Source organism: Podarcis gaigeae (genome assembly GCF_964106915.1).
Source record: "Podarcis gaigeae genome assembly, chromosome: 12".
NCBI classification, from domain to species: Eukaryota; Metazoa; Chordata; class Lepidosauria; order Squamata; family Lacertidae; genus Podarcis; species Podarcis gaigeae.
This window is the reverse complement of record NC_139688.1, coordinates 7,221,987-7,249,481: the sequence shown is the minus strand read 5'-3', so window position 1 is coordinate 7,249,481 and position 27,495 is coordinate 7,221,987. Positions and strand designations below refer to the sequence as shown.

The window sequence follows — 27,495 nt, the reverse complement described above, 5'->3', positions numbered from 1 at the left end:
TCCCAGCTGCTCAGCCTGCAGCCTGGCTTCTAGGTCACACAGCTTGACCCTCAACTCTGGCCTTTGTCCTTCTAACAATGAGCGAGTTTGAGAGAGGTTACGCCCTCCCATTTGGTATCTGGCACATAACGACTTCCTTTGCTACCTTAATGGCCTATACTTAGAGGGCCAACCAGGAAGCTAGCCTGGCTGTTCCCAGAATTGAATTTGTGCTAGGTCCACCCCACTGCCCAAAGTCATAACACTATGCAAGATTTAAGACAGGTGTACAGTAGGTGCTCGGGTTGTGAACGTGATCCATGCGGGATGCATGTTTGCAACCCGCGTTCGCAACCCGCAGTGGCGCATCTGTGCACACGCGGGTTGCGATTTGGTGCTTCTGCTCACGCGCAAAATGTGATTTAGCGCTTCTGCGCATGTGCAGCTGCTGAAACCCGTAAGTAACCCGTTCCAATACTTCCGTGTTTCGGCAGTCCGTAACCCGAAAAAACGCAACCTGAAGCGTCTGTAAACCAAGGTTTGACTGTATTTACAGAAACATCTTTGGAAAATCTGTCTGGGGCTCAAAACAGAAAACGCAAAGCAGAGCAACAGACCCAACTGCAGAAAAGTTATGATGGTGTGACGATGTTCCTTCGGCCTGTTGGAGCAGCAGGTTCTTCATGCAGTTATAATGGGGATGCTCAACGACGACAGCACAGACCAGCCTTCATCAATGTGTTGGTGTTATACTGCAGTACACCTATCATCAGCCCAAGCCAGCCTGGGAATGAAAAAACAGGGTTGGGTGTGCCAGCTAACCCCCCCCTCCAAATTTGAGGCAGGGAGAGGAGTCTAGCAGGAGCATCCATTTAAGGGCTGCAGTGACAACCAGTTGCGTGGCGAGTTCCCGCCCCACCCCCAGTGGAAATAAAGACACATGACACAATTATTTAAGGTTAATGGGCTAAAATGGCCACAACTTTATTGGTTTCAGGTGATGAGCAGTATTGGCTTAGGCATTGGTCCTAACCGACTATATCTGACTTCAGCCTGTCCGCTTGAAGTCCGGGAAGGGTTAACCATCAGTAGGGGAGTCCTGCTGATGTACATCAACTAGGACCTCCCCCGGGGTCACCGATAGGGGGCGTGCCTTAGGCCCTCGCCTCCCCAGGCTTCGGACAGGGCCACGACCCCAGAATCCTTTAAAGGACTACCATTCAATATGCAGGGCAGGTGATGGCACTACCTCCCCTCTTCCATCTACAGAACAATACCAATGCCTATACCAAGGAAGTTGTGATGATTTGCTACGAGGTAGGTGAAAAACCAAGTGGCTGGTGCCAATTTGCCAAGTGGAAGAAATTCCTACCAGGCCCCTTAATGGTGACCAACCGAGGTCCATAGCAAGGTCAAAGACGAGACCATCCAAGGTCCATAGCAAGGTCAAAGAAAGAAAACATTAAAGGGCGGGAGGGTGGGAAACCGGAGCAGCTGGAGGTGGCAAAAGAGGGAGATCCCTGGCCGTGCCTGAGTTAAATAGGGCAGGCCACGTCTCCCGAGCCAGCCGATTAGCTGCCTAGGGGATGACACGACCGGGGATTCCCTCAATCGCACGGAGGCTGAGAGCCAGCCACCGTGTGCGTGGTGGGGGCGTGAAGCCCGCAACACCCACCTTCTCTGAAGGCGGAAGTGGCTCTGCCACACAGCCCAAACATATCTACTCAACAAGCACAAACGTCTCCATTAGGTAACTGTCAAGGACTGGCTGGATGCAGAGGAATGGCATCAGCTGGGGAAACCCCTAGGGAACCCCCAGGAGAAGAAGGCTCAGAGCCAGGGGATTGGGTTGTGGGATGGTGATGAGTGGTCAGAGGGAGAAGGAGCAGACTGGAGGGGAGGAGAAGCTATCAGAAGTGGAAAAGGTGACAGGGTTTAATGAACAGGAAGAGGCTGCAGCAGAGCACAGTTCGGACCTGTGCCTGGCTCCAGCCCTGACAGCAATGCAGATATGGGCCAAAGGGCTAATCGTTCTGAACATAATAATAATAATAATAATAATAATAATAATAATAATAATAATTGGTTATTTATACCCCACCCATCTGGCTGAGTTTCCCCAGCCACTCTGGGCAGCTCCCAATCGAGTGTTAAAAACCATACAGCATTCAATATTAAAAACTTCCCTAAACAGGGCTGCCTTCAGATGTCTTTTAAAGAGAAGATAGCTGCTTATTTCCTTCACATCTGGTGGGAGGGTGTTCCACAGGGCGGACGGCACTACCGAGAAGGCCCTCTGTCTGGTTCCCTGTAGCCTCACTTCTCGCAAAGAGGGAACCACCAGAAGGCCCTCGGAGCTGGACCTCAGTGTCCGGGCAGAACGATGGGAGTGGAGACGCTCCTTCAGGTCTATTGGGCTGAGGCCATTTAGGGCTTTCAAGGTCAGCAGCAGCACTTTGAATTGTGCTCAGAAACATACTGGAAGCCAATGCAGATCTCTCAAGACCGGTGTTATGTGGTCCCGGCGGCCGCTCCCAGTCACCAGTCTAGCTGCCGCGTTCTGGATTAATTGCAGTTTCTGGGTCACCTTCAAAGGTAGCCCCACGTAGAGCACATTGCAGTAGTCCAAGTGGGAGATAACTAGAGCGTGCACCACTCTGGCGAGACAGTCTGTGGGCAGATAGTGTCTCAGCCTGCGTACCAGATGGAGCTGGTAGACAGCCGCCCTGGACACAGAATTAACCTGCACCTCCATGGACAGCTGTGAGTCCAAAATGACTCCCAGGCTGCGCACCTGGTCCTTCAGGTGCACAGTTACCCCATTAAGGACCAGGGAATCCCCCCCACTCGCCCGCCCCCTGTCCCCCCAAAACAGTACTTCTGTCTCGTCAGGATTCAACCTCAATCATGAAATTTTTCAAGCCCAAAGAGTGGATGAGCTTCTGCCTTCTGGAAGAAGGTATATGGTTATAAAGACTAGGACTAGCTGTCTGAGAAACAGTTTCTACCCAAATGCAATTCTGGTTTTAAACACAGCATAAGGAGTCTCTATAGGAGAATATTGTATTTTAAAATGGGGTTTCAGAGTTTTTAGGGGTGTTTGAATGTCTTGTGTAGATTTTTCAATTTCATTGTTCTGTATGGGACAATGACAATAAAGATATCGTATTGTATCGTAGTATGCTTTGATGCAAACATGAACAGACACATCACAACACACTATGTATGTTTGTGTTTGCAAGGGGGATGTGTAGTGCTAGGGCACAGAGGGAAAAATGGTGGATAATGTTTAAGCACAAAGCCGCCACCGTTCCCCTCTCTCCTTGGCCTATGAGAAAGACTGCTGCATGTATGTTATATGAGACATGCTAGGGAAAGCCCTTTTGATAAACCCTGCGACAGAACCCCATTAATAAAGCAGTTAAATTATCAAGACCTGAACGAAACCTGGACACTAAAGTCAAAAGTTCAACAGGCAGCACAGCAAACCTATCTGGTGTAAATTCAAGGTGCAAAATTCCCTTCAAATACTGTACATTCTCCTGAAAAGACCCATTCTCATGTCGCTACCATCCAGATCTATCATGAAAAGCCTCTGATGTTCATATGGGGAGAGGCAGTCTTTGAGGTACTATGATCCTGAGCTGTTTAAGGCTTTGTAAGTCAAAACCAGAGACACGGGTGGCACTGTGGCCTAAACCACTGAGCCTAGGGTTTGCCAATCGGAAGAGCGGCGGTTTGAATCCCCGCGACGGGGTGAGCTCCCATTGTTCGGTCCCAGCTTCTGCCAACCTAGTTGTTTGAAAGCACGTCAAAGTGCAAGTAGATAAATAGGTACCACTCCGGTGGGAAGGTAAACGGCGTTTCTGTGTGCTTCTCTGGTTTCGCCAAAAGCTGCTTAGTCATGCTGGCCACATGACCCAGAAAAACTGTCTGCGGAGAAACGTCAGCTCCCTCGGCCAGTAAAGTGAGATGAGCGCCGCAACCCCAGAGTTGTTTGCGACTGGACTTAACTGTCAGGGGTCCTTTACCTTTACCTTTTAAGTCAAAACCAACCCTTTGAATTGGGCCTGGAAACTAATAATAATAATAATAATAATAATAATAATAATAATAATAATAATAATAATAATAATTTATTATTTATACCCCGCCCATCTGGCTGGGTTTCACCAGCCACTCTGTGGCTTTTTAGATGGCCCTTTAATAGGCTTTGTTGGCAGCCAGTGCAGTTGGGTAAAGTGAGAACATGAAGGAACATGTGATAAGGTAAAGGTAAAGGTACTCCTGCCCGTACGGGCCAGTCTTGACAGACTCTGGGGTTGTGCGCCCATCTCACTCAAGAGGCCAGGGGCCAGCGCTGTCCGGAGACACTTCCGGGTCACGTGGCCAGCGTGACATCGCTGCATCTGGTGAGCCAGAGCTGCACACGGAAACGCCGTTTACCTTCCCGCTGGTAAGCGGTCCCTATTTATCTACTTGCACCCGGAGGTGCTTTCGAACTGCTAGGTTGGCAGGCGCTGGGACCGAGCAGCGGGAGCGCACCCCACCGCAGGGATTCGAACTGCCGACCTTTCGATCGGCAAGTCCTAGGCGCTGAGGCTTTAACCCACAGCGCCACCTGCGTCCGGTGTGACATGTGATAGGAAAGCAATTAACATCTCTTCACATAGGAACAAGTCAAATCTCAATCACACTGGCTTGATTTACACTGCTACACGCCAGCCACAGAAGTGCAAGGTTCCAGGGGTCTGTGTTTCCTGTGGGACAATAACGCACAGTGGAGTAAGTGGTGTCTTTATGATATATGGTTTATTTACACATTAATACAACCTGAGCTTGGATTGGGGGTGGGGTGGGAGAATACCAGCATTACACACAGTAGAGGGTCTCTTGCTCTTTCCAAAGGTGCAGCAGGCTTGCTGCTAACCCAGCAAAACTATCTCCAAACCTGAATTCCTAAACCCTTCTTGTCTGGCCCCTCTCCACAGCTGGTACCTCTTAATGGCTTCCTTGATGGGCTAATAATGGCTAGCCATCATCGGCCTTCTGTTCCTCCAATGACCTCAGCTACATCTGCCAAGCTGACCTGTTGTTGTTGTTGTTGTTTATTCGTTTAGTTGTGTCCGACTCTTCGTGACCCCATGGACCAGAGCACGTCAGGCACCTCTGTCCTCCACTGTCTCCTGCATTTTGGTCAAACTCATGCTGGTAGCTTCGAGAACACTGTCCAACCATCTCGTCCTCTGTCGTCCCCTTCTCCTTGTGCCCTCCATCTTTCCCAACATCAGGTCTTTTCCAGGGAGTCTTCTCTTCTCATGAGGTGGCCAAAGTACTGGAGCCTCAGCTTCACGATCTGTCCTTCCAGTGAGCACTCAGGGCTGATTTCCTTCAGAATGGATAGGTTTGATCTTCTTGCAGTCCATGGGACTCTCAAGAGTCTCCTCCAGCATCATAATTCAAAAGCAGCAATTCTTCGGTGATCAGCCTTCTTTATGGTCCAGCTCTCATCTTTTGCTGATGAGTCAAGCTGACCTGACTCATCAGCAAAAGCTGAATCAAGGGCTTTCTGTGTTTGGCATAGTTTAGTCAAACCTCAATTAATTCTAACTTTTGCTAAACCTAAGAAATACGAGGGGGATCTGGCTCTGAGGAATTTAGGAGAACCTATAACAATGTACTACGGAACATAATTGCCATGCTACTGGGCTAATACTGAAAGTGAATCACAGGCTGAGTGGTTCTGTACCACAGCTGCTGACCCAGGAAGCTGGTAACCATATAATTCAGTTAACAGAATCTTACTCCCCTAGCTAGCAAGCTGTCGTAACATACTTCCAGTAATAATTTCCACTTCATGTGCTTCAGTGGTTTTTCAGCTCTTGAACAAGCAGAACATAAATCTGAGTGAATAGTGCAATGCTGTAATGATGTAACAATGGTGAGGAGAGCTTGCCAACTCAAATGAGCTGAGGCAGTTTTACGCAGGACAGCCAAACAGGTGCATTATAAGTAGAGCTGAGGATTCGTTTTTTTGGGTTGGCTGAGCAGCTTGGCTTCTGAACACCAGTCATGGATTCCTGGGAGACCGTGCTTTGTGTTTTCTTCGCATCCTTCCTAGCAACTCTATTTGGTGGGCTCTATGCAGTAGGAGCATTTCGCCAAAGGAAACCCAAGGAACCTCCTCTGGACAAAGGCTTCATTCCATGGCTAGGACATGGGATGCATTTCAAGAAGAAACCTGTAGAATTTTTGGAATGCATGCAGAAGAAACACGGGGATATTTTCACGGTTCTGGTTGGGGGCAATTACTTACATTTTGTGCTGGACCCTTGCACTTACCGGGATATAATAAAGAAGTCCAAAGACAAGCTGGATTTTGATACGTTTGGATTGAAAATAGTTTTTAATGCTTTTAGGTTCCACGCATCCGAATCTCATCACAAAATTGTGCAGCAAAACAGCAAGAAGTATCTGAGAGGCAAGAGTCTAGCTGCCCTGAATCAGGTGATGATGGAGAAGTTGAAGACCGTGATGCTTCATAGCTGGGATTCAGGTGAGAATAAGAGACACTGGCAGCAGGATGGGGTTTTGCACTTTAGCTACAATACAATATTCCAGGCTGCCTTTTTAGCTTTGTTTGGAACTGACCCAGACAAAGATGTCGAGTGTGAAATAAACGCTAAGGAGAATAAACTAACACAACGTGGAGATTTCTTTGGGAATTTTCAGAAATTTGATCACTTATTTCCCCAAATGGTTTTTGGTATTCTGGACCCTCAGGGCAAAATGGAGACAGAAAGATTGAGGAAATTCTTATGGGACATACTGTCGGTAGAAAAGATCTATCAGAAGGATAACATCAGCAATTGGATAGTTGAGCAAGATCAGCAAATGGCTGAGATTGGGATGACTGAAAAGATGAGGACACAATTTATGTTTCTTCTCCTCTGGGCATCTCAAGCCAACACGGGTCCAGCTGCCTTCTGGGTTCTTGTGCATCTCCTGAAGTATCCAGAAGCGAAGAGGGCAGTGTGGGAAGAAGTGGACCGAGTACTGAGAAAGACTGGCCAGGAAGTGAATCCAGGGAGCCCCACCATCGATGTGTCCCTGGAAACAATAAAGACTCCTCTTCTGGACAGTACAATAGAAGAAACACTGCGCTTGAAAGCGAATCCCTTCCTGTTCAGAAGTGTGATGCAGGATACAGATCTGAAAATGTCTGATGGGAGAGAATACATCCTTCGTAAAGGAGACCATCTACTTCTGTTCCCCTTCCTTGGACTGCATATGGACCCAGAAATCCACCCTGATCCTCACACGTTCAAATACGACAGGTTCTTGAACCCAGATGGCACCAAAAGAGAGTTCTATAAGAATGGGAAAAAGCTCAAGCAATACACTATGCCTTTTGGCGGAGGGCCGTCTATTTGCCCTGGGCGATTCTTTGCTGTTAGTGAACTGAAGATGTTTGTGATCCTGATGCTCACCTGTTTTGACATGGAACTGGTTAATGCAGAAGAGGAAATCCCACCAGTAGATGGAAGCCGCTGTGGCTTTGGAATTGTGCATCCTTCTCGAGATATTCAGTTTAGGTATCGATTGCGCTCCTAAACTTAAACCTGACTTTTATACATTGGCTTGCAGCAATTAGCTGTTGTATACCCCAAACTGAAAACTAAACTGGTTAATCTTCCAAAAGTCCTTTCGCTAGGGAGTAGTATAATTACAGAGAGTGTCTGTGGTATTTAGTATTGGCAAAGGACAAAATGTACATTGGCATCTCTAGCTAATTACTGGTAAGTAGGACAGGTTTCCACAGGTTACAACCTCTTTCATCAGATAAAGTGAAGTTGGGAGGTGTGCAGCCTCTAGAATAGGGAGAGAAAGAATAATGCAGTTCTTGTTGGCTCACAGTCAACCTTCTCTGACCAATTCATGAATTCCTGGAAGTCTGTCAGTCAGGCCCATGGACGGTGGCAGGCCAGGAATAGCCTTTTTTTTGGTTTGGAATAGGCTTTTTTGGTTTGAATTTATAACTTTATTCTAACAAGACTTCTGCCCCGGGCCACAGACAAGCTCTGCGTGGGCCTGCTGTCTGCTGTGAAAGTAGTGGTCTAAGGTCAATTTATAGATTCATGGCAGAGGCATGATTTAAAGCTGGGGAAAGGTGACTTCCTGATTTCTAGTTTAGTTTCTTAGTCTCTCCCTCAGGGATAGCCAATTTAGTATCTTCCAGACTGCAACATCCCTTATCCTCTTACCATTGACCATGCCGGCTGGGGCTGATAGAAGTTGTAGTCCACAACAGCGGGAGCACATTACCTGATACCAGCACTTTAAATGTTTCAAACTCTAATGTACACTATTTTAAGACAACTAAGCTACATGTTTTTGCCTTACAACATGGGCAGCTGGCCTGTGGTGCTCCAGATCTTGTTGGACTGCCACTCCCATGAGCCCCAGCTAACATGGTGAGTGGTTAGGGATGATGGGAGTTGGAGTCCTACAACATCAAGAGGGGTCCAGATTTCTTACCGCTGCTTTACAACGTAGTCTTGCACACCTGTGATTGCTAAGCCTCTAAGGCAGTGATGGCCAAACTTGGCCCTCCAGCTATTTTTGGATTACAACGCCCATCATCCCTATCTAACAGGACCAGTGGTCAGGGATGATGGGAACTGTAGTCCCCAAACAGCTGGAGGGCTGAGTTTGGTCATCACTGCTCTAAGGCAACATCTTTTGCCCAGCACTGCTCTCGCCTTATTAGCAATTACCACTGTTTGTTGCCTTGGTAAGTAGTGCTTAGGTATAAAGCACATGTCTTGTGCATATTCCTAACTGCTATGGGAGAGCAAAAGAGTTTGTGACATCTTGTGTTTGATTAGTACAGCGTACACTGGAATAATAGGTGAGGGAGTTGACGAAGCCAGAAACTGGGCAACAACAACAACAACAACAACAACAACAACAACAATAATAATAATAATATATTTATACCCCGCCCATCTAGCTGGGTTTCCCCAGCCACTCTGGGTAGCTTCCAACAGAACACTAAAATAAAATAACCTATAAGTCTGTTACTATGAGGAGATAAACTGAACTAAATTGTAGAAGAACATGCTTAAGGATATTTGTGCAAACTTATTTTCCTGCATTTGTGGAGTGTTTAGATCTTGTGTGATTTACTGGAGCCAAACAGAAGCATCAATAGAACTGGGTGTTAACTTTGGAATGGCTGTGCTTTTTTTACACACTTTCTTATGAGACATTGGCAAAACACTGTGAATATAGCATTCCTTACATGAATCGTGATTGCCCTGTTCAGTTTCTGTTTGCTATTTTTAAAGCTCCGAAAATCCAACTTTTATATATATATATATATATATATAAAAATTGCTGTGCAATTTTTCTAGTTTTGCTGTCTTTCTTTTAGTCTCTTCACCACTCTGGGTACTGGGTTATTTTCCTTTGGTATCTTCAACAAGAGGTTCCTCCCTTATCTTTTAGTTACATGCTTTTAAAACTGTGTTATGAATTTATATAGTTCAAAAGGCAAGCTTGCTTCACATGCTGTGATGTTTAAACTATTTTGCATTGTGCTATTTAATCAGCAACTGAATAACTTATCCAGAGGTACATGGTCCTCTTTTCCCACTTTCAGATAAAACTGTTGTAGCCACTTTTGCTACAATCTGTATATACTTAGGTAGCCAAACCCAGAAAGAGATTCAGTGTCATAACTGCTGAGGACGCAGGGGGCGTTGTAGTCTAAACCACTGAGCCTTTTGGGCTTGCTGATGAAAAGGTTGGCGGTTCAAATCCATGCGACGGTGGTGAGCTTCCATTGCTCTGTCCCAGCTTCTGCCAACCCAGCAGTTCAAAAGCACGCCAGTGCAAGTAGATAAAGAGGTACTGCTGCAGCAGGGAGGTAAATGGTGTTTCTGTGTGCTCTGGTTTCTGTCACGGTGTCCCATTGTGCCAGAAGCGGTTTAGTCATGCTGGCCACATGACCTGGAAAGCTATCTGTGGACCAATGCTGGCTACCTTGGCCTGAAAAGTGAGATGAGCACCGTACCCCATAGTCGCCTTTGACGGACATAACCATCCAGGGGTCCTTTACCTTTACCTTTACTTAAATGCTGAGGAATTAGTTAAAAATAGGAAAATTAGAGCAAATAATATAGCCAAGGTAGCCACCATCTAAAGGAGATGAATTTATTTGACCCTATCTACATCAAGCTATATTCTATCTTTATCACCAAACTCCGAATATAATTGCACACTGTATTAATTGACATTATTTTTTTTAATATATTAGAGGCCATGTGATAATTTTAGCTTATAAATGTTATTGTTTAATGTCTTAATTTGTATATTAAGGTACTTTTATAGCTCTGTTTAGAGTAGGTAATGTCTTGATAACATAAACGTTTTAAGTTTTTTGTATCAATCCAGTATATTTTCTTTTAATTGTTGAATGATTCTGTGTACATTGCGGCAGCCTTTGGCTACATGCAATAAAACTGTCTGACTGGCTGAGTTAAAAATAGTTAGGCTACATAACTCTGGTACATATAGCTATTTTAAACACCATAAAAATAAATGCCACCATCCATAATAGTTGAATCATGCCGTAAGCATCATCTGACACACCTTCAATACAAAGATGAGCAAAACCTACGCATGACCTGTGTTCAGTTATAGCACAGTCAATTACTTACCTGATTAAACTTACCTCAGTGTGCTAAAATAGGACACCTAGTCAATTAGCTAAAGCTGCAATGAGGATGACTGTAGCCAATACCAGCCGCAGCTGAGCACGCTGAGGAATTAATTCTTATTAAAAGCACAAGGAGATAGTATGGCTTTTAAAATATTGCAGATAATAGAGCTGAAACTGGGGCAGTGGGAATCCTAACCACTGGCTCCACTGGCTGGAGGAGCTCGAGAACAAGCGAAGGAGGAGCCTCTCCACTGGCAAAAGGGCAAATTGAACCATCATTTACTGTGGATACCCTGCTATTCATGCTGATTAACTCTGCATGTGTAAACAACAAAATGAACTGGACTCCTTGGCATGAACTGGACTCCTTGGCATAAAAATGAACTGGACTCACAAACTTTTTATTTTATTTTGTTGAAATTCCTAATAAAAAATATTGCAAAAAAACCTCTTCATGTGTAGAGCCTCTGAACCTGGTATGTGAATTTGGCCCCTTGCCTTGCAGGCACATACACAATGCTTTGTTGTTGTTGTTTAGTCATTTATTTGTGTCCGACTCTTCGTGACCCCATGGCATAGCTGTCAACGTCCAGATTTGAAAATAAGGGACCAGCAGCCTCGAAAATAAGGGATCAGCAGCCAAAATAAGGGATTTTGCTGTTGTAAAGAGTTACATACATTGGTAGGATTAACAGATGCTGTCAATCCGGCATGAAGCAGTTGTGGCACGGCGGCGGCCGCTGAAGCGCTGCCCTTCTGCGTCCCTCCCCATCTCCTCCTCTTCCTCCTCCCTCAGGCCACCTCCTCAGCTGCCACCGCCGCCTCCGGGCTCGCGGGTGGCGTGGGTGAGAGTCTCTCTCCCCCCCCCTCGGGCGGGGAAGGGCCAATGGAACTCCTCGTGCCAAGACGACAGCGCCAGCGCACGCTCTCTCTCACGTCGGAGGATCCCGAGCCGGGCGAGCATGAAACCTGGGAAATTTAAGGGACATCATCAATAAGGGACAGCAGCGGGACACGGCGCTGGGATAAGGGAGTTTCCCGCTAAATAAAGGATGGTTGACAGCTATGCCCCACGGACCAGAGCACGTCAGGCACTCATACACACTGCTACGAATTAGCAATAACTGTGGTGTAGTGGTTAAGAGCGGTGGACTCGTAATCTGGTGAACCGGGTTTGATTCCCTGCTCCTCCACATGCAGCTGCTGGGTGACCTTGGGCTAGTCACACTTCTCTGAAGCCTCTCAGCCCCCCTCACCTCACAGAGTGTTTGTTGTGAGGGAGGAAGGGAAAGAAGAATGTTAGCCGCTTTGAGACTCCTTAGGGTAGTGATAAAGCGGGATATCAAATCCAAACTCCTCTTCCTTGTGTATATAAATTAACTTAACCTACCTAACCCATAGGTGTGCTGCAAAGATAAAAAGGGACAGCAGAGGGCACCGTACACAACCTTGAGCAATTGGGTGGAAAAGCAAAATACAGTGGTGCCCCGCAAGACGAATGCCTCGCAAAACGAAAAACGCGCAAGACAAAAGGGTTTTTCGGTTTTTGCGTCGCTTCACTAGACGAATTTCCCTATGGGCTTGCTTCGCAAGACGAAACGTCTTGAGAGTTCTTGCAAGTTTTTTTTCCTTTTTCTTAAAGCCGCTAAGCCGTTAATAGCCGCTAAGCCACTAAGCCGCTAATAGCCGCTAAGCCGCTAAGCCGCTAAGCCGTTAATAGCCGCTAAGCCGTTAATAGCCGCTAAGCCGCTAATAGCCGCTAAGCCGCTAATAGGGTTGCTTCGCAAGACGAAAAAACCGCTAGACGAAGAGACTCGCGGAATGGATTAATTTCGTCTTGCGAGGCACCACTGTACAAATATATAATGGCATTCATAGCATCACAGTATTGTAGAGCTGGAAGGGACTTTGAGGGTAATCTAGGCCAATGCCCTGCAATGCAGAATCCTACCCACAGCTGTCCCTGCGGAGGCTCGAACCACCCTCAACCGTCTAGTTAACAGCCAGACCCATTGCACTACAGGCTTCTGCAAAGAAAGAGAATCACACAAAGCCGGAAAAGTAGCCTTCCTTGTTTTAACTACATTTAATAGTCCTGATATTTACAATGAAACAACTCTGCCAACTCTGATAAATAAAAGCAAGCAAATGTGCTCTCCCGTGTGTGCAGTTTCACAACTTTGGTGTCTGAACTACCATCAGCCTAGCCTACCTCACAGGGCTGTTGTTAAGGTAAAAAGAGTTGTTTTTAAATTTATGGTTGTACATTGTTTTAATTGTTTGTTTTTCTTCTCCGACTATACCCCCAAGTGTGTTTTATAAGCTGGTCTCCGACCGTAATAAATTATCTATCTATCTATCTATCTATCTAAAAAGAGGGGAGGGGGAACAATATACACAGCCTTGAACTTCTGTGAGGAAAATATACAAGCAATTAAAAAACATGTGGAGTTTCACACACATGATAAAGCATTCTTGTGTTAAAAGTACTGTCTATAGGGATTTTTGTTACCTGCTGCAGCTGTAATATTTTTGATTATTTTATGCTTATATTAGCCAATTCATTTTTGTATTTTTATTCATGGTCACTGTGTGTATTAATAAATAACAGCCTGGTGATGACAAACAGACCAGTAGTGGCTGTGTGGACACATGGAAAATGGGGTGGGTGCTACTGAAAGCTCACCATTTTTTTATTAGTAGGAGGGAAGCCTTATTTAGTTAAAGTATCTTTACTTCCAAGCAGAATATAGCAAATAGAAAATATGCCAAAGTTAGCCAGTTGTGCTTCATCCTGTAAAAGCAGCATACTTGGGAGAGAGGGTGAAATAACGAGGGTTTGGAAGAAAGTTTTGAACGTAAACCCCACTACACAGGAAGGCCATGGTTTTAAGTTTGGTGATGAGAAACCTGGTCTGAACAAAGACCTTGGATTCTTATCTCATTATACATGACAAAGCCATTTTTCACCTTTTCACCCCTTGCTTTTTCCTGTAAGACCTATTGCAGTCGTTAAGAGTCGTCAACAGGCTCATCACAGCTATCTGCCAACCACCCATTCCCACCACCCTTCTGAGTAATACCCCTCCCCACCTTCTCACTATATAGAAGGGTCTGGAAACTTCTGTTTCAGTGTATCTGAAGAAGTGTGCATGCACACGAAAGCTCATACCAAGAACTGACTTAGCTGGTTGCCAGGGAACTGCCATCGGAAAGGCAGGAGGTGGAGGGGCTCTCAGAAGCCAGAAGAGACTCAGCAGCGGAGGAAGGCACCAGCAGGGGGAGAGTGGGAGATCAGAGAGAGAGGGAGGCGAAGGAATGGCTCAGGGAGTCTTCTAGCGATAACAGCGGAGAAGTCTCAGGACCTCCCATAGGTACACCCACTCCTCGCCGGAAACTGTCGCGCCGAGAATCCAGACGACGCGTTTCCGTCAAGGAGCTTTTATGCTGGAGTAGATTCCGTAAACGCCCACTGTCGGATTCTGCCAGCGACTGAGGGAGCCATGCTTAAGGGGCTCCGCTATAGACAGAGCTTTGCTAATCTGGGCAAACTCTGAGGGACTACGCTTTTATGCACAAGCAGCTCATCATCCCATCACACTGGTCTTTAAGGTGCTACTGGAAGGAATTTTTTTTGTTTTGACTATGGCAGACCAACACGGCTACCTATCTGTACCTTGAGAATGGATAGGTTTGATCTTCTTGCAGTCCGTGGGACTCTCAAGAGTCTCCTCCAGCACCATAATTTAAAAGCATAAATTCTTTGTCAATCAGCCTTCTTTATGGTCCAGCTCTCGGGAAGTAAACCCCATTAAGCTTAAAGAGACTTACTTCTGAAGCAGAGAATTGTACAGGTGTCCCCTCACTTATGCACAATCGACTTGTGTGCGAACACGTATATGCATGGGAAATAATTCAATTTGTACCCAGAAATGGGGGGAGACAGCTAGAGAATCGTCGTGGCTCACGAGGAAACCCTCCCTGGAGCTGAAAAGGACATTGGTAAGGGTGGAGGACCAGAGGCACAGCAGGGCTTTGTTTATGCTGCTCAGTTTCCCCGCCTAGCAGCTGATGTTCGGGGTAGCGCAGCTACCTCTGCTTTCTTGAGGGTCCTCCAGTCTCCAGCCAGCCTCAGAGCTTCAATTCTAGTTGTGGATATTTTCTGGTATTTTTGCGAGAGCCGCAGAGAGGGCGTTTAAAGGGTGTTTAGAGGGTGCTCCCCACTCTACACAATTTTACATGTGAAATTAAGCCCTGCATAAGTGGGGGGATGCCTGTACTGCAAATTAACTACTGTACACAGTGAATTCTCAGTGAGTGCCTGGTCTTTAGCTCCTGCACAGCAAAAGACATGCCTAAATCTCTTTGCAAAGTCTTCACATTTTGCATTTGCTATTTCGCACACACACACTGCCACCTACTGCCACTGACTAGGGTTGTCAAGGCAGGACCATCTCAGACCTCAAGGTTTCAGGGCCCAACCCTAAAACCTAGGGGCAGCCCCAGTGATGCGATGTCATTAAGTACAACACATTAAGTACTACAGTGGTACCTCGGTTTCAGAACAGCCCTGTTTAAGAACTATTTGGTTTACGAACTCTGCAAAACCGAAGTAGTGTCCCAGTTTGTGAACTTTACCTCGGTCTAAGAACGGAATCCGAACGGTGGGAGGGCACTGGCGGCGGGAAGCCTCATTAGGGAAAGCGCGCCTCGGTTTAAGAATGGTTTTGGTTATGAACGGACTTCCGGAACGGATTAAGTTCATAAACTGAGGTACCACTGTTAAGCTGTGGGCTCAGACGACACAGCGATTCTCCAAACAGCTCTTGTTTATTCACAGGTCAGAACAGAACTGAACTGAAGGGTTCAGCCAGCCTGCTTATATAGAGCTCCAGTACAACGTAACTGTAACAAATTTCTGTAACTATCCAATCACTGAACGTCACTTTCGATCCCTTATTTGCACATGTGGACCTGAACTATCTACAGTATCCCCCTGCTGGCTCAGGGTGAGAACTTCAGTACATACCACCGTATTTACTTTTACCTTACCTTAAGTCGGCAACATTTTTTGAGGCTGGTCCGGTCCACTCCCTGGCAGACTTCTCGGTGTAGTGCCGGAAATAGTATGCACCCATGCTATTTCTGGTGTTTTTCCGACCCGGATTTTGGTCCCTGTGGCAAGAAAAAAAATGGCGCCGTAGAAAAAAAGCACGAATCCTCACGCTGATCCACAGAACAGCCTTGGGCCGGTTCCAGGAAGCTCATGGGCTTTAACCAGCCCATGGGCCTTAGATTGCTGACCTCTGCCTTAAATATTAATCACAGTCACTTGAGACCATGCTTGTTGTGAACAGCTGGTATTAACACCACTGCTGATGCTTATCACACCCTTTCTTGCTCCTTAAGGTGCCACAACGCATTCTTGCTTGTTCAGGAAAAACAAAACACATTTAAGAGTTCATCCTGAAATTCATACCTTCATTCTGCACCCTGCCTAATAATATCTATTAATTATTTTAGCGACGTCGTGTTCTAAATCTTCCTAAGCTGCAGCTGACAGAAAGACTAGGTAAAGGTAAAGGGACCCCTGACCATTAGGTCCAGTCGTGACCGACTCTGGGGTTGCAGCGCTCATCTCGCTTTATTGGCCGAGGGAGCCGATGTACAGCTTCCGGGTCATGTCGCCAGCATGACTAAGCCACTTCTGGTGAACCAGAGCAGTGCACGGAAACGCTGTTTACCTTCCCGCCAGAGTGGTACCTATTTATCTACTTGCACTTTGACGTGCTTTCAAACTGCTAGGTTGGCAGGAGCAGGGACCGAGCAACGAGAGCTCACCCTGTCGCGGGGATCCGAACCGCCAACCTTCTGATCGGCAAGTCCTAGGCTCTGTGGTTTAACCCACAGCACCACCCACGTCCCACGACAGAAAGACTACTAGACTTATATTTAGCTGTTCTGTCTGAACCAGCTCTCCTTCCCCTGCCCACGTTTACTCAGAAGTAAGCCCCACTATATTCAGTGAGGTTTATTCTCAGGTCACATATCTAGGATTGCAGCCTCATTCTTCCAGGGAGATGGGAATGCTTCGCTGGCTACATTTCTGCTTATTAGCTTTTAACTTTCGAGCTTGAAGGATCTCCTCCCTCCCCAGGTTTATCCTCTCAGCAACCCTGTGAGGTAGGCTGGGCTGAGAGACAGTGGACTGGCCCAAGGTTGCCCAGTGAGGTTTATGGCCTGGTGAGGACTTGAACCCCGGTTCACACAGGTTCTGAAGCCCACTGAATAGGCTCATATGCCACATTCCATGTCAAGACCCCGCAGCCACCCCTTGTTGAGAAATAATACACACAAGGACACGGATATTAGATTTGTGTTATTGGGCAAATTTGGCCACAACTTTATTGAATTACAGAATGTGAGCGGTATTGGCTTAGGCATTTATTGGACCTGACAACAACAACAACAACAACAACAACAACAACAACAACAACAACAACAATGTATTATTTATACCCCGCCCAATATTTATATTTATACCCCGCCAATAAAATACAATAACCTATTAAACATTAAAAGCTTCCCTAAAAAGGGCTGCCTTTAGATGTCTTCTAAAAGACTATATCTGACTCCTGCCCAATATGCAGGAAGTCCGGTAAGGGTAAACCACTGGATGGAGTTTACGGCAGTTGGGGGATGGATGGCGGCTAACAGATTGAGGTTGAATCCTGACAAGACAGAAGTACTGTTTTTGGGAGACAGGAGGCGGGCAGGTGTGGAGGACTCCCTGGTCTTGAATGGGGTAACTGTGCCCCTGAAGGACCATGTGTGCAGCCTGGGAATCATTCTGGACTCACAGCTGTCCATTGAGGCGCAGGTCAATTTTGTGTCCAGGGCAGATGTTTATCAGCTCCATCTGGTACGCGGGCTGAGACCCTCCCTGCCCACGAACTGTCTCGCCAGAGTGGTGCATGCTCTGGTTATCTCTTGCTTGGACTACTGCAATGCACTCTACGTGGGTCTACCTTTGAAGTTGACCCGGAAACTACAACTAATCCAGAATGAGGCAGCTAGACTGGTGACTGGGAGAGGCCGCCGAGACCACATAACACCGGTCTTGAAAGACCTACACTGGCTCCCAGTATGTTTCCGAGCACAATTCAAAGTGTTGGTGCTGAACCTTTAAAGCCCTAAACGGCCTCGGTCCAGTATACCTGAAGGAGCGTCTCCGCCTCCATCGTTCTGCCTGCACACTGAGGTCCAGCACCGAGGGCCTTCTGGCAGTTCCCTCGCTGCGAGAAGCCAAGTTACAGGGAACCAGGCAGAGGGCCTTCTCGGTGGTGGCACTCGCCCTGTGGAACGCCCTCCCACCGGATGTCAAAGAGAAAAATAACTACCAAACTTTTAGAAGACATCTGAAGGCAGCCCTGTTTAGGTAAGCTTTTAATGTTTGGTAGGTTATTGTAATTTAGTGTTTTGTTGGAAGCTGTCCAGAGTGGCTGGGGAAACCCAGCCAGATAGGCTGGGTATAAATAATAAATTATTATTATATTATGGAGGAAGCCTGTCGATGCAGACCAACTTGAGCCCCCCGGGATGTTCCCGTCGGGGTTGTGTCATGGCCCTAGCCCCTGACCCAGACTTCGGACAAGATCAACACCCCCAGATTCCTTTAACGGAATACCCTTAAGCTTGGAGGGGCAGGTGATGGCCGCACTTCCCCTCCCCCACACAAGGTCAAACAATGCCTAACCGCCACAAGAGCCCAAAGGCTCCCTGCCAAATACCCTCACACCTGTAACCAATGCCTCAAGCCATCTGCAATATTGGCCAGTCATATATAATTCCCCCAATCGGAAAGGTGCACGCCATCGTCACGAAGAAGAAGAAGAGTTTGGATTTGATATCCCACCTTATCACTACCTGAAGGAGTCTCAAAGCGGCTAACATTCTCCTTTCCCTTCCTCCCCCACAACAAACACTCTGTGAGGTGAGGGGGGCTGAGAGACTTCAGAGAAGTGTGACTGGCCCAAGGTCACCCAGCAGCTGCAGGTGGAGGAGCAGGGAAGCGAACACGGTTCACCAGATTACGAGTCCACCACTCTTAACCACTACACCACACTGGGTCTCACGAACCCCGGTTCACACAGGTTCTGGAGCTCACTGAATAGGCTTCCATCTTACGCCACATTCTTGAAAAAAAGACAAGCTGGCAAGGTGAATGGGGTACTCTTCCTGCTCCCCTCAGTTTGGAAGCTTGACACAATCCATTAATGCAAAAATAGAGATGCAGGGGGCATGGCCGCAGCTATAATACCTCTGTTTTTGCTTTAAAGTCAGCAGAATGACTACCTCAGAGCCTAGGCCGGGCGAAAGACACCAGGCCCTCAGACATGGAGCTTTCAAGTGCCAACTGTGACTGGAAAGGAATAAGGTAAAGTTAAGTGTGGATAAGCTGCAAGAGAGAGCTAGAAATTCTGGGCTTATCCACTTCTTGTCCCGCTGCGTTCCCTTGGAGAAAACTGCTCTTTAAGCATCAGTTGGAGCAAATGGCAACCGGGATTTCTGCAGATTACCATCTGTTCCTATTCAGAGTCTCTTAAAAATAATTGGAACAACCTTCTACAATAGCTGTTGTCTAAATGTTGGGGTTAGCAAATACCAGTGTGAACCAGTTGGGTGTGTGCGCACTCCTAACACTCCTCGCCCATAAGAAAGTTGTTAAAAAAATAATGATATCTTGTGCTGCATCATGGAGTGACAGTAGGCAATAGACTTGGCATGTGCCTGTGAATTTTATTATCCTAAATCTTTGCCACCCTAGGCAGCCACCTAGTGGTTAAATCAGCTCTGAGTGTGAATCAACAAAACTCCACCCTCTGATTGAGGTTGCAGAATTTCACTGAAGCAGCCTGAGGAAAAGTACTGACTTAACTTTGTCAGAACTTCAACTGTGGTGGCAAATAAAGTTGCAGTCCACAACCTACTGAGCTGGCAATAGCTTTGAAATAGTTTAAAGAGAATCACTGGCAGATTCTACTTGGGAGAATTGTTGTTGTTTAGTCGTTTAGTCGTGTCCGACTCTTTGTGACCCCCTGGACCAGAGCACGCCAGGCACTCCTGTCTTCCACTGCCTCCCGCAGTTTGGTCAAACTCATGCTGGTAGCTTCGAGAACAATGTCCAACCATCTCGTCCTCTGTCGTCCCCTTCGCCTTGTGCCCTCCATCTTTCCCAACATCAGGGTCTTTCCCAGGGAGTCTTCTCTCCTCATGAGGTGGCCAAAGTCTTGGAGCCTCAGCTTCAGGATCTGTCCTTCCAGTGAGCACTCAGGGCTGATTTCCTTCAGAATGGAGAGGTTTGATCTTCTTGCAGTCCATGGGACTCTCAAGAGTCTCCTCCAGCACCAGAATTCAAAAGCATCCATTCTTCTGTGATCAGCCTTCTTTATGGTCCAGCTCTCACTTCCATACATCACTACTGGGAAAACCATAGCTTTAACTATACAGACCTTCTTGGGAGAATTAGTATTCCTGTATTCTGACTTGCATCCGGGTCTTGTACTGTTTTTAGGGACACAAAATTTGCTACCCAATCACCACAGGATTAGCAATGTCTCAATGAATTTTCCTTCTCCTTCCCTGGAGAAAAGGGCATTGGAATCTCTAAAAACTCCAGTGGAGGCAATATGTGAGCTCTGTGGCAGCTGCATGTGTACACTTGCCTGCAAGTGCCCCTGTTGGAGAACAGCCTTTGCCAAAGGTGTCATGGGCTTTAAATACACTCGAACTCAGGACGTAAGGGAGAAACATGCTAGGAGGAAGGCATGCCTGGCAAATCCACACCGTGATCAACTCCCACCAGAAACCAATGTCCCCACTATAGAAGGATGTGTGGATCCAGAATTGGCCTCCACAATCACTTATGGGCTCATTGTTAAAACCGTGTTTATGGAAGACAATCTTACTCGACTACGAGTGATCGCCAAAGAAGATTATATCTTAAAACACTACATCATATTCTCTTAACTGTTTTTTTTTTTTTGGTTTAAATTTATATTCAGTTTGATTGTAAAGAGCAAAACCTCAAAGTAATTTACAAAAGATAAAACAATAAAATTAGTAAAATTAATTAGTTAATCTGCGAAAACATTTACAATCTATAAAACACGATTAACAAAGCAACTAAAAAGTAAGCTAAACAGCACAATTATGGCAAAAGTCACATTACAGGGTTCATAACCTAGAAAACAATATTGTCAACATTAGCAAAACAGCAACCCAAAAATAAACTAAGCACTGATGAATTCATACACTCCCTCCCCACCCCCATGACTCTTAATCAACTCTTAATCAAGGCACGCTTGGCAAATCCACACCGTGATCAACTCCCGCCCGGAAACCAATGTCCCCACTGTGGAAGGACATTTGGTCCCAGAATTGGCCTCCACAGTCACTTATGGATTCATTGTTAAAACCCTGTTTATGGAAGACAATTTTACACGGCTACAAGGGATGGCCAAAGAAGAAGAAGACCTTTTTGGCCCTTTCCCCAGCTGCAACCAATAAGCTATCCTTCCTTCATTCTCTCATGAGACAAGTTCTGCCTGGCCTAGAGTTGTTGCTGTGTGCCGCCGCCGCCACCACCAGTATTTGTGGAAGGTGACGTGTTTTCTCAAGTGGAACTTTGTTTTGTGGCTTTTCTTCCACTAAGATCAGACTGCCTTAACCTTAGTGTCTAAGGTTAGCCACTGATCTGTCCTCTGTTGAGCTTTGATCTCTGCTTGCTCTCTCTTGTGTTGTAGAGTCAGGTGCTTTCCAGTAGTAACTTGTCTTCATCAACGTCTCAGCCAGTTATAGTACAATGCGGTTGACTGGAGCAGCCATAAAGCAGCAAAAGGCTTTGTTCTGCTTGGCTCGGTGTTATTAGCCACAATGAAATGGGGAAACTGGAGATCTTTTTTTCCCTATGACACACTCTCTTAAACTATATATACACAAAAAGTGCTTGAAAATTAAGTTTGTTTCCCTGGAGTTACAGGGCAAAGTAAGTGGTAAGCCACAAAAGAGATATGTGCACATTTTCAATGACTACCGTATTTTTCGCTCCACAAGGCACACTTTCCCCCCCCAAAAAAGTAAGGGGAAATGTCTGTGCATCTTATGGATCCTCATGATTTTTGCATTGGGTCACCCCAAATTCACCATCAGATCACATAGCATGTCCATGGCTACAGCCTGGCCCCCCCAAAATCACCCACCCACTGTTGCCTGGGGCCGCAATGGTGCAAAAACATGGTTACAAAGCATGGATCCACATGGATCCTCAGTATTTTTGCTTTGGGTCACCCCAAATTCACCATTAGATCACATAGCATGTCCATGGCTACAGCCTGCACCCAAGAACACACACATCCACTGTTTCGTGGGGCCACAATGGCACAAAAACGTGGTTACAAAGCATGGATCCACATGGATCCTCAGGATTTTTGCATTGGGCTACCCCAAACTCACCGTCAAATCACATGTCTGTGGCCACACCATGAACCACAAAAATCATACATCCACTGTTTCGTTCAGAATATTTTTTCCCTTGTTTTCCTCCTCTAAAAACTAGGTGCGTCTTATGGAGCGAAAAATATGGTAAATTGGAATGGGCTGTCTTCTGCTGAACCCAAGCAAGAAGTAAAATAAGAAACAAGACGCGTGAAGGATGTGTAGGGATGTGAGTGAGCTCGGGTTCTGATATTTTCTCTACCTTACCTGGTGTGCTAGGAGGTGCCAAGAATGGAAGAACCTTTAAAATAGGAAGCTCATACTCTATCACTGAATAGCAAAGGTGAGAATGTGAATTTGAACTGTCAAATGCTAGAAAGGAAATAGGTTACATTAGTCTATACCTTGGCCCCAATTGTTAATTACAGGTTCAGCAGGAAAGGCGTTTTGGCTCTATAAATATTTTGTTGGATGATGTTGACATCACAAGAGACCTAAAATGGTTAGGGAATGCTGAGGTCAGTAATTGTAATCTAAGAATTTTGGGAATGGGGACGTCCTATGACTCAGTCCCCCCCAGTGAAGCCTCCAGGGGGCGCCATTGAGGCTCCCAGCTTGTGTGTGTATAAGTATGCAAATGCGGGTGGTTTTTTTGTTTTTGCCAAACTGGGTCTTTGACTTGGGTGGAATAAAGCCTAGTTTCGCCCCTGTGAAAGGGAGATCTGGGAAGACATTCCCATCTGAAATTCTGGAGAGCCACAGATATTCAGTATTAACAATGCTGCCAAACGACCAGGGGTAATATTGCAGGCCAGGTGATGGTAGGGCCATCATTTATGAAAGGCCACCCACTACTGGGCACCCAACAACTGCAAGGCTTGCTGGGACCTCCTTAATGATAAACTGTGGCTGGATTAATGGGCTCCTGCATTAATAAGAAGGCTGGGAGTAAGAGGCAATCTTTCCACTTGGAATGAGTGGTGTGTCTGGTTTGGCACTTTGCCTTGGAATGCCTGGAAGCTAGCATCACCTTTTCAACATCTCACATTCCAGGGATCAACAACAACATTGCCAACACACCCTCTTTTTTCAGGAGGAGAATTTTTGCGGCATTACACCAGCCGTGGTGCGCAACTTGGAACCATTGCCATGAGCACCCGTAGGAACTTGCTCCACATTCAATTCTATTTGGGCAAGAATATGTAATAACATAGGGACGCGGGTGGTGCTGTGGGTTAAATCACAGAGCCTAGGACTTGCTGATCAGAAGGTCAGCAGTTCAAATCCCCGCAACAGGGTGAGCTCCCGTTGCTCGGTCCCATTGCTCCTGCCAACCTAGCAGTTCGAAAGCACATCAAAGTGCAAGTAGATAAATAGGTACTGCTCCAGCGGGAAGGTAAACGGCGTCTCCGTGCGCTGCTCTGGTTCGCCAGAACCGGCTTAGTCATGCTGGCCACATGACCTGGAGGCTGTACACCGGCTCCCTCGGCCAATAAAGCGAGATGAGCGCCACAACCCCAGAGTCGGCCACGACTGGACCTAATAGTCAGGGGTCCCTTTACCTATGTAATAACATATAGTTTTCTACAGTGATATCTAATGTGGCTCAGGGTTGTTGTTTTTTTCAAACAGTGGGAGCAGTGGACATAAGGAAGGAGGGAAACATGAATACTGGAATGTCAGGAGCAAAAGCACAACTCCCTTTGACAGCCCAGAAATGGAATTAGACAGTTGCACAACCTGATCTGCCATCTATTTGACTGCTTTATAAGTACGCCTCTTGTTCCATTTAACTTTACAGTGTTTCTTCCAGAGCACCAGGGATGAATTTCTGGGAGACTGTGCTTTGTGCTTTCTTTGCTTCCCTCTTTGCAATCCTACTTGGTTGGCTCTATACAGTTGGAGCATTTCGCAAGAGGAGACCCAAAGAACCTCCGCTGGACAAAGGCTTCATTCCATGGCTAGGACATGCGATTAAATTCAAGAAAAAGCCTGCTGAATTTTTGGAAGTGATGCGGAAGAAACATGGGGATATCTTCACACTGCTGGTTGGCGGCAATTATATACATTTTCTGGCGGATGCTGATTCCTATGAACCAATACTGAAAGAATCACCCGACAAATTGGATTTTGATAAGTTTGGATCAATGATAGTTTTAAATGTTTTTGCTTTTCAACCGACTGACTCTCATCACCATATTTTGAAAAAAATAAGCAAGGAATATCTGAGCGGTAAGGGTCTGGCTGCCCTAAATCAGGTGATGATGGAGAAATTGAAGACTGTGATGTTCCACAGCCAGGATTCAGGTGAGAATAAGAGACACTGGCAGCAGGATGGACTCCTGTACTTTAGCTACAAAACAATATTCCAGGCTGCTTTTCTGGCTTTGTTTGGAACTGAGCTAGACAAGGAAAATGCTAAGGAGAATACATTAACACAATGTGGAGAGTTCTTTGGGAATTTTCAGAAATTTGATCACTTATTTCCCCAAATGGCCCTCGGGATCCTGGAACCTCAGGGCAAAAAGGAAATGGAAAGGCTGAGGAACTTCTTCTGGGACAAATTATCGGTAGAAAAGATATGCAAGAAGGATAATATCAGCAAGTGGATAGCTGTGCAAGATCAACAAATGGCTGAGATTGGGATGACTGAAAAGATGAGGACACAATTTATGTTTCTTCTCCTCTGGGCATCTCAAGCCAACACTGGTCCAGCTGCCTTCTGGGTTCTTGTGCATCTCCTGAAGTATCCAGAAGCAAAGAAGGCAGTGAGAGAAGAAGTGGACCGAGTACTGAGAGAGACTGGTCAGGAAGTGAATCCAGGAAGCCCCACCATCGATGTGTCCCTGGAAACAATAAAGACTCCTCTTCTGGACAGTACAATAGAAGAAACACTGCGCTTGAAAGTGAGTCCGTTCCTATTCAGAAGTGTGATGCAGGATACAGATCTTAAAATGTCTGATGGGAGGGAATATATTTTTCGCAAAGGAGACCAACTTCTTCTTTTCCCTTTCCTTGGACTGCATATGGACCCAGAAATCCACCCTGATCCTCACACGTTCAAATACGACAGGTTCTTGAACCCAGATGGCACCAAAAGAGAGTTCTATAAGAATGGGAAAAAGCTCAAGCAATACACTATGCCTTTTGGCGGAGGGCCGTCTATTTGCCCTGGGCGATTCTTTGCTGTTAGTGAACTGAAGATGTTTGTGATCCTGATGCTCACCTGCTTTGACATGGAACTGGTCAATGCAGAAGAGGAAATCCCACCAGTAGATGGAAGCCGCTGTGGCTTTGGAGCTACACATCCTTCTCATGATATCAAGTTCAGATATCGGCTGCGGTTGTAAAGTGAAATACAGTGGTACCTCTGGTTACAGATGCTTCAGGTTACAGTCACTTCAGGTTACAGACTCCGCTAACCCAGAAATAGTACCTCGGGTTAAGAACTTTGCTTCAGGATGAGAACAGAAATTGTGTACAGCTTCTGGGTCAGGTGGCCAGCATGACTAAGCCACTTCTGGTGAACCAGAGCAGCACACGGAAACACTGTTTACCTTCCCGCTGGAGTGGTACCTATTTATCTACTTGCACTTTGACGTGCTTTCAAACTGCTAGGTTGGCAGGAGCTGGGACCGAGCAACGGGAGCTCACCCCATCATGGGGATTCAAACCGCTGACCTTTCGATCAGCAAGCCCTAGGCTCTCTGATTGCTTCCATCTTCCTTGAATATTTGAGGAGGGAGGGTGGCAGCTAATACGCTATGGAGTTCCCTGCCCAAACAGCTATGCTTTTCCAAACAGAACTTAAAAGTAGTGATCGCTGATCCATGGCTATTTGATGTACCTGTGGGGACAATTAATTTGCTGATGAAGAATTATCATTGAAACAGTTCATTATCCTGGAAGAACTATTCTGTTTGCTGCTGGGCTAAGAGCATCCTTTTGCGTCGTCTAGAGCACCCATCATCTCAGGATATTGACTGTGGAAAGGCATTTTGCCTCCATTGTAGTGATTTTGGATAGTGATTTATCACTCCTACTATTCCTGTTTATGTAACATTTATTTGATTCTTAATTTGTGACTCCATGCACATATTACCGTATTTTTCGCTCTATAAGACGCACCGGACCACAAGACGCACCTAGTTTTTGGTGGAGGAAAACAAGAAAAAAATATTCTCAATCTCAGAAGCCAGAACAGCAAGAGGGATCGCTGCACAGCGAAAGCAGCAATCCCTCTTGCTGTTCTGTCTTCTGGGAGAGCTGCGCAGCCTGCATTCGCTCCATAAGACGCACACACATTTCCCCTTACTTCTTAGGAGGGAAAAAGTGAGTCTTATAGAGCAAAAAATACGGTATATGTTTTCTGTGTACGAACTTTGAAACAGTATAGTAAAGTGGTACCTCTGGTTGTGAACAGGATCTGTTCCGGAGGCCCGTTCCCAACATGAATAGAATGCAACCCGCAGTGCGGCATCTGCGCACACGCAGGTTGTGATTTGCCACTTCTGCGCATGCGCGTGACATCATTTTGCGCATCTGTGCATGCACAAGCGGCAAAACCCAGAAGTAACCCTTTCTGGTACTTCTGGGTTGTCGCAGGACGCAACCTGAAAAAACGTATCATGAAGCAAATGTAACATGAGGTATGACTGTATTATAAAAATATTGTCAGTATATTAATAACCGACGTGTAGCTTGTTGTTGTTCAGAGTGTTCTATTTTGCAACACAGGCGGTTTTCTTTGGTGTACAAAGAAGTATGCTTGACATCTTCATTATATAGTTTTCACTGGATGCCCTAGGCTCTGTGGTTTAGACCACAGCACCACCTGCATCCCTCTGTAGGATAATCTGCAATCCTATGCTGAGTAGACATGTCTAGGATTGAATTCTACCAGGATATATTTCATCATTTTAAGGACTGCACTCTTGGTTCCCGAGACTACACTATCAGTGACAACCCACAAACATGCTCATTGTGACTTAATTTTACATGGATAGAAGTGAGTTTGTCTGCAATAACTGTGCACATCTACATGTCTGCTCAGAATTAAGCCACACTGAATTCCATGCAGCTTACTCCCTGACTTTGGCAAAAATTAATTAGTCTTAAAGGTGCTATGCAGGTCTCTGAACAAAGTACCTAATAAGCTTCCAGCCCACCTCCCAGCTTGTTCACGTCTACATCTTCTTTTTCAAGGGTGTGGACTAAGGTAGAAGGGTATGAAATGGATTAGGACTTGGGAGGCCTAAAATATATATAATATTTTTGCTCTATAAGACGCACCA

The 27,495-nt window shown here is 46.0% G+C and overlaps 1 protein-coding gene across 1 annotated transcript; it reads left to right on the top strand.

Annotated features, from left to right (window-relative positions):
- Positions 1 to 5,927: 5,927 nt before the first annotated feature.
- On the top strand, positions 5,928 to 25,675 carry LOC310827880 (7-alpha-hydroxycholest-4-en-3-one 12-alpha-hydroxylase-like). The gene is made up of 2 exons (XM_083704410.1): positions 5,928 to 6,649; positions 24,608 to 25,675. Exons 1-2 carry the CDS (start codon positions 6,052 to 6,054, stop codon positions 25,549 to 25,551), a joined length of 1,542 nt encoding a protein of 513 aa, XP_083560536.1. The 5' UTR covers positions 5,928 to 6,051; the 3' UTR covers positions 25,552 to 25,675.
- The last annotated feature ends 1,820 nt before the right edge of the window (positions 25,676 to 27,495 follow it).